The 8,083-nt window shown below is 38.4% G+C and overlaps 1 protein-coding gene across 1 annotated transcript in view; it reads left to right on the top strand.

Moving 5' to 3' along the window:
* Positions 1-7,349: 7,349 nt before the first annotated feature.
* The window catches only part of LOC137259515 (receptor-type tyrosine-protein phosphatase T-like), a 32,429-nt gene continuing 31,695 nt past the window's right edge, over positions 7,350-8,083 (top strand). The window contains exons 1-2 of the mRNA XM_067797152.1: positions 7,350-7,410; positions 7,829-7,933. Coding sequence (XP_067653253.1) covers positions 7,350-7,410; positions 7,829-7,933 — 166 coding nt within the window. The remainder of the gene's footprint in view (positions 7,411-7,828; positions 7,934-8,083) is intronic.

The following is an 8,083-nucleotide window of genomic DNA, read 5'->3' as shown; positions in this document are numbered from 1 at the left end:
AGACGCCATAAACATAAACAATATATTATCTATTCCGACTCTCTTTCTTGCCTTCAGGCGATTAAAAATCTTTCTTGTAAACATCCACTTTTAATTGAAATATTTGAATTATATAATGATCTTGCTACTGGCCAGTACGACATCGTCTTCTGTTGGTTACCCAGCCACGTAGGCATTTCCGGTAACGCAATGGCCGATCTTGCTGCTAAGGCAGCACTCAACAAATCTGTGACACCACTTCTTATTCCTTATTCTGACTACAAAGCTAGCATTAGAGCTTTCACTCGTAATCTGATGCAGAAGAAGTGGGACACCCAAGTAGGTATAAATAAACTACATGAAGTAAAACCCTACATTGGTTATACATACTTGGGTTGTCAGTCCAGATTTGAGGAAGTCATTTTGCGACGATGTCGTATTGGCCATACACGATACACTCATGCATACCTTTTAAAAGGTGAGGATCCTCCATTTTGTATCCCTTGTGATGAGAGAGTCACGGTCAAACATATTCTGCTTGACTGTGTTGAATTCTCCATCACAAGGGATAAGTATTTTACAGTAAAAACAGTGAAGGATCTTTTTACAAACATTAATTCTCATTTAATTATAGGTTTTTTAAAAGAACTTGATTTTTTGGTTGGATTTTGAATAACATGTTCTGTAAATAGATGTATTTTAATTATTGGTTGTTTAGATTTGTAACTAGAATTGTTAGTGGCTGTACCCTCAAAGGGGGTTGAAGTATTGTAAAATTATTGTCCTCCTGAGAGGGTACGTAAGTCCACAAACAGTGAAAGTAAATTCTAAATTTCCAGGTTTTTAATCGTAGAATAAATGTCTTTTTATTGTATGGTTAGATTTCACAAATTGCTGATGGCTGAGGGAATGATGTAAATCCAGCTAGGGTCCATGCAGGTAGCAAAAGTACTGTAAGTCCCCATGGTCCCTAGTATGGTGATCTACCTTCAGCTGTTAGCAATATATAGCCCATTTTTACATTGTATTGTCCTGTATAGATAAATTGTTTTAGGTATAGTTACTAGTTTTATATTCTAATCTGTGATATCCTAGTTGTTTTACTGTCCTTCGCTGACAGATTTTATAATAGATATATATTTCATTTTAGTATTAAATGTTCTCGTCACGATATGGCTGAGATATTGCCGATGTGACGTTAAATATTAACTCACTCACTCACTCCCTCCCATACTACCACCGATCTCAATGTAAACAATCGGAGATACACCTCCAACCAACGACTATACCCTGGAAGGTCTTTATCGCCAATTTGTGATTCTTACACATCCCTGGCAATTGAAGAAATTCCGTATAGAATGTAACAGTTAGAAATATACAGAAGCAGCACTTCCTCACTCATCTGAATCCATTTTGGTTTTAAATTCTGACACGACTGTATATTTGTATGTATACAAGAGGGCTATTATCCAAGCAGTTAATCAGTTGCATTAGAAACACCAGTCATTATAGTTGGCAATAAAATATTTACCCGTTGTAAAATACGTCCATCGGTCAGTGTTGTGAGTCATTTTATATACATGAATTTTGATGATTATTTCTTACGCAACTTGAAGCTCTTAATATAAATAGTCACTTACAGAGATTTGTCTCAACAAATAACATATAATTCTGACCTACCAAGAGGATGTTTATGATGCAATTACATATGTGTTTCTTGCTTTGATAACAATATATTGACAAATATTTCGCATGACAGACCATATATTATCTAACTTTAACTTTGTTTTCTGATTTTCATTCAACAGTAATTTAAAAAAACTTTAGGTTATGTAGGTTTGTTAGGACTTAACACAGAAAATGAGTTTAAAATCAAATATGTTTTTGACAACATAATTCGAATTTAACCCAATATTATTGAAGACATGTTTATGCATTTATTTATATTTTTTACAAATTTAACAGTTAATATGTGCAATGGCTGAATAAAGTCGCGCATGTGAAATTTATTAGCAAAGTACGTATGCATCATCTTACAAAAACTCAGATAGAAATATAACATTGTACAGTGTACAGCTACAATGTAAAGTAGGAAAAGATTCTGACTTTATATATATTTGTGTTAAAATTTGAAAAATCAATTTATTTTAACAAAACATGAAGAGCTAGCTCCAATTAATACAATATCAGCTCTTTCATGAATATTGTAATAATCTGTTTATTGCGAAGGCAAACTGTATGTAGACACAACAGTAAAATTAAAATGTAAACCTTTGTTGCTTCAGCACAGTCAACAGTGCCATTTATTATACTAGAGACTGAATATATTTAATAAATGAATATTTTAATATTATTCCTTTTTATTAAATATTATGAAAAACAAATTATACCCAAAATTCAGGATAATTAAAATGCAGTAGAAACTTGCAGTGTTTTATGCATTATTTATCCATACTGTGATCCATACTCGACCATTGTTTCTCACTTCTCACTTCTCTCTCTCTACTTGCTAAATATTTGTGTTGTAAAAAATCTCAATCCCATCTTGTATGACCTGATGAAATTTACAAGACTTTCAGTGTTATCATTTCGGACACCCTAACAGCTCCTCGCCACAGTGAAGTTCATGAATGCAGCCACATTGCCCATAATACTAAAGCGATTTTAGTACATATACAATGAAAATACTCCGCAGTTTTAAATGTGATATTGAGACATCTAGAGCCAAACTTAAATTACCTATTGCAAAAAGTCAACAAACCGATAAAACGTGACGATCAGCTGATTCCACCGCCTAGCTTCGAACTGCTATTTCTCGATACATTTTGCAATATAAGCAGTCATGACTATCCCAGGTGTTTCATAGAAATCGGAATAAATATTTCAGGACATAACACTTGCTATATCATAGTAAAAGGGAAAAGATATACGGTTCATGCACCAACGTGAACGTTCCCGGTGAAGGTGAAGGCTATACTGGTTTACTGTCTCTAAGTGTAATAGTAACATGTATGGCTCACATCGTGTATACGACATGCGCTGTCAGTTTAAGGTTGCACCGTCCGGATCAGCGCACCTAGCAGATTAGTGAAGGGAAGATAGATTCAAAAAGATCGCCCATTCCCCATGAATTGGTTTAATTACTGCTCACACGTTAAAGTGTGCAAGTGAGTAATGGTAGTTTACCTCGCAGCAGTGTTTGCAATACTTCAGTTTTCCAGTTGGCCATCAGGGCCTGCTGCTAACTGCAGGCTTTAAAATCCATAGGCCCCGAATGAAATCTGCAGGCCCATTCCCCATGAATTGGTTTAATTACTGCTCACACGTAGTGTCCACACATTAAAGTGTCATTGTCGTGGCGGCGCATTACTTCACAGTGGTTCTCTGCTGCACGTTCAGGGCCTGACCATGGATTTATTTCGAACGATGTTTCACAGCAGTTCTTTCCTTGCATATTCATTTGTTAACACTCTTACGGGCTTTACATAGACCAACCTGGTACTGACCGGGGAAGGTGGCTATAAACTATGTTACAATGCAGTTCCATGTGTAAAATTCGATTTCACCCTCGTTATTCTACAGGCATCAAGTTGTCATTATACATGATAATATTTCAAGGGGTGGTAGCCTAGTGGATAAAGTGTTCGTTCGTCATGCCGAAGACCAGGGTTCGAATCCCCACATGGTTACGTGTGAAGTCCACTTCTGATATTCCTGGTCGAGATGTTACTGGCCTGTTGCTAAAGGCGATTTTTAACTAAAATCAAACATTTACTCATTCACTGAAGACTTGACGGTTGTAAATGTGTGTCGATTTATGCTCTTCTTATTTTCAGTACATGGTTTACGGGAACTACATAAGGGTACATAAGACTTTAAAAGTTTTAGTGAAAATTCGAATATGGCCTCTTGAACTGATAAGCGAACGTGTTACCCTCTACCACCCTCCGCAAAGCGTAAAACACATATACTCATGGAAAAATTTAAGGGAACGCATGTTTCTTAGGGCAATTCAAAATTTCTGTTTACTAACTTCAGCGCCGTGTATTATCGTTTTCGTGAAGAGCAGTTCACTCAAACTCACCGTAATGCTTTCCATGCATGTGCACTACATGCTCCTAAAGTTACATGCACTTAGATTTACACGTTACATGTATGTGCACTGTCAAACACAATGGTTAAAAACATTGTTAACATGGCGAGACAGTACATAACTTTGGCACAGAAATGGGAGGCAATTGGCATGGTTAATGGTGGAAGCTCATTACGACAGGTTGCAACAACTTTTCACAAGTCTGTTAGCGTGATATCCTGACTTTGGAATCTCTATTGAGCGACTGGTGACGTCAAAATGAGGCGTAGTCGGGGACGGAAAAAGAAAACCACAACACGGGATGACCGGACCCTACGCCTTATTGCTCTGCGAGACAGGATCAAATCCTCCTCCAAAATCAATACGGAATTCAGGCGAAGAACAAACGTCAGAATTTGTTCACGTACAGAGCGTAATCGTCTTAAATCGGCTGGTCTCGTTCATTGGTTGGCATCAACATGGCTGAGCAACACAAGCGCTTGAGACTACAGGGGGCACGGAACCATGGAGGAAGAACCATACGTCAATGGAGAAACACCATGTTTAGTAATGAGAACAGGTACACACTAGACCACAATGACGGTCGAATTCGAGTTTGGAGACGCGTTCGGGAACGTCACAGTGCCTGCACCATCAAACAACATGATCGTTATGGAGGGGCATTCGCACACACATTCGCAGCATGGCACGACGATGCCAAGCAGTGCTCCAGAGACAGAGACACGAACGTTCTCAGCATGAGGAAGGGGGTGGAATGAGCTCTCACACTGATTTGGAGTATGGATAGGTGAATCCGTGAGAATAGCTCCTGTCTTGATAACAGAAGCGTATACACGAGATAAGTTTGACTTTTCATGGTAAATGACGCGAAAGACAGTGGGGCGCCCTGGTGAAACATGTAAAAAAACTTTCAACGACTTAGTATTCAAATCTGTTCTTGCTACAGTTCTCATAAATAAATATCAATAGTTCTTATTCCATGGTGTTGAACATAATAACAATAACAGTAATGGTCCGCTTATATGGCGCTCATATCCAGGCACATTGCTTGCTCACGCTACCTACATTACTATCCTCAGTCATGGGACATTATCGTACTTTCCGATACGTTTTCAACTCCCTGGGGTCATAAAGACATGCTGCCTGTTAGGCGCAATGAACTGAACAGCACATCCTTACGGGTACCCATTTTACACAATAGCCCCTTTCTTTACTTGATAGTACAGATATGAAATTCAAGAAATTCAGAGTTAATTTATGTCAAGTTTGAGCGTTACCAACCCTGAAAATAAACACATTTTACACATTATCATCTCTGCATCCGGGACTGGGGCGCTACATGTGTCCAGTAGAGAATCGGGTGATACAAAAATTGTTTATACTGATATGTGTCTTTACGGAACCCGAGCTGATGAGAACACGATATGCAAGAGGCAACGTGGTCCACAATATAACATGTATGAGAGCATGCCTTTCGTATGACAATGCATATACAGGACAGAGAGGTAGAGCGAGAGATACTGGTAAACACGTATAAGATGATTCACGACCTGACAAATGACCCCAATTTGCATACTTGGGAACGCCCCACAGAACGATCCACTTGAAACAAGAGGGAGACAGGTTGTCTGATAAATATCGAGAAGTTCATTTTCCCCGCTGGTGATCGACCGGGAATACATGTCTTGGAAATTTATATAACCGGTTCCAGAGAAATGGTTAGTATTCAAACAATATTTCCAAATTTCTGTCATTTTTTTATTATGGTCACCAAACTTGTGTACAGAAAACTGAAAATACCTTTTGACATACATAAGTCAGTGAGAAATATCTTTGTACACAAATTTGTCGGTTTGAGGATTACTCAGTACCAGACTCAGTAGATTTATCAGTGACTAAAAAAATATAAAATACAGACAACTCACCAAATATCACTCTTTTTTTATGACAAAGTATGGGAACAGTAAAACCTGACAAAGTATGTGTCAATTATTATACAAGACACAGCAATGCTGGAAAATTAGGCGGACTTACTGATTTATGCTTTAATTATCACTCTCTGAATCAGTCTCGGTGTCTGAATCACTTGCAAGTCCTAAGTCAATCACTAGTCTGTCAAATTCCCTTTCTACTGCGATTTTGCGTTCCCAGTAACCATCTTCAATTGTTTTAACATGTTTACAACATTCCGACAATTCTTTTGCACCGATTGCAGACACCATTTCATTTATGGCAACTCTTAAGGAACTTTTTGTGAACTGCAAGTTTTGTGAAGCGACTGAATTTTTCACATTTGCCCAAATTAACTCAATCGGGTTTAGTTCTGCGTGGTGTGGAGGGAGACGTAGTGCATCATGACCATGTTGCTTCAACATCGTGTCTACTCTGTAGACAGGGCCCGATTTGTTGGATTTTGCAAGAAACAATAGTTCGGCTTTAAGCATTTTCTCATCAAATGAGATATTGTGCCTTTGTAGCCACGCTTTTATGTCATCTTTTCTGTTGGCGGTTGTCGGACATTTGCTATGATATGGCGCATTATCCATAACGATGACAGAGTGCAGTGGAAGGTTTGAGATCAATTTTTCCTGGAGCCATTTGGAAAAAATTATCAAAGTTCATCTCGTCATGATAGTCTGCTGATTTGAGTTTGCAATCAAAAACAAGCAAAGCATTTGGAACAAAAACGTTTCACCTCCTGCATGAACCACAATAAGCCGAGGTCCGGTGCCAGACGGAGGTTGAACCCCATTTATTACGACTTCACCCTCAAGTTGCCAACACTTTGGGACAATGTGGTATACATGCAACCATGTTTCATCGATAAAGATGAGTGTTCGATTTCCTTCTCTATATTTCTTTATTGCACGCAAGTATTGCAAACGCTTGGAAACAATTTACGTTCCATTAAAAGTTTACGGTTTGACTGCGTTTTTCGCCACCTAAACCCCATGTTTATGTATGCAACAAAAACCTTCATTATTCAAGAGAAATCTCAGCTAAAAACCAGTACTGTCATAAGCATGTGTTTAATCACTATCAAATAATGATGGTACCAGCTTTTGTGGAAAGGTGAGCACATCTTGTGACACCCGTCATAAACAAATGCAAAGTTTAGTCACGTTTACACATCATAAAATACAGTACGCGAGATATACATCAAAACGGAGTTGCGTGACCAATGTCCGGTTCGGAGATGTCCTCCTTCTTTCTAAACATTTTATTTCTGTTTTCATTTGAATAACTCAAAATCTCTTCAGTACCTGACCCGTGTGCGATGAGATCTGTTATCTATCATCTGCTGATCATCCAGGTCGTGTTGGTTACAGCTGCACAAGGTAAGAATTTGTTGATTAGTTTCCTGTTTCATATTTTTAAACAGGTCCATGACAACCTTACCATGTACTTGTTGTAAACGGTGACCAAATAAACTGTGTCTTGTCACCTTCAAAGAAAACAGAACTTTTTTCGAATCTAGATCTGTGAACAATATGCAATGGAAGATGTCAAAACCGGCATCTGTCCTTTCCGGCAAGTTGTCAACACTAGCAAAAAATCTCAGTCCCGCCCCTCATTTATCATCAGCTCTGTAATCCGGCATGTTGTCTAAACTGGATTATTTCTTCAGTTCTGATGAGTGCTGGTATAGACAGCTTCCACTGTATTTGATTTCATAATATACTTTACATTATGGATTCCACTTCCCAATCTGCTCTGTCATACATGTAAGTTACTTATCTGTTACATGAGGACCAGGATCAAGTTGTCACTACGGGAATGGATGTACTCTTCTCCCCGACGTGTGTTCAGTGCCTCCTCCAGATTGTCAGACAGACTGGTTTGGAACGTATTGCCAGATGCGTAAGTTCTAGACTGTCACGTTCTCAACAGTAATTGATAGACACAAACACCCAGCATTTATCCATCCATCCATCATTCATTCATTCATTTACAGTTACGTTCGGGTGAGGTTCACGCCATAAGGTGGAAGTATTTTATATCAGAACATTT

The sequence above is a fragment of the Haliotis asinina genome, chromosome 13 (genome assembly GCF_037392515.1).
Source record: "Haliotis asinina isolate JCU_RB_2024 chromosome 13, JCU_Hal_asi_v2, whole genome shotgun sequence".
Lineage (NCBI taxonomy): Eukaryota > Metazoa > Mollusca > Gastropoda > Lepetellida > Haliotidae > Haliotis > Haliotis asinina.
Note: the sequence above shows the minus strand (reverse complement) of the source record. Positions and strands in the feature narration are given on the sequence as shown.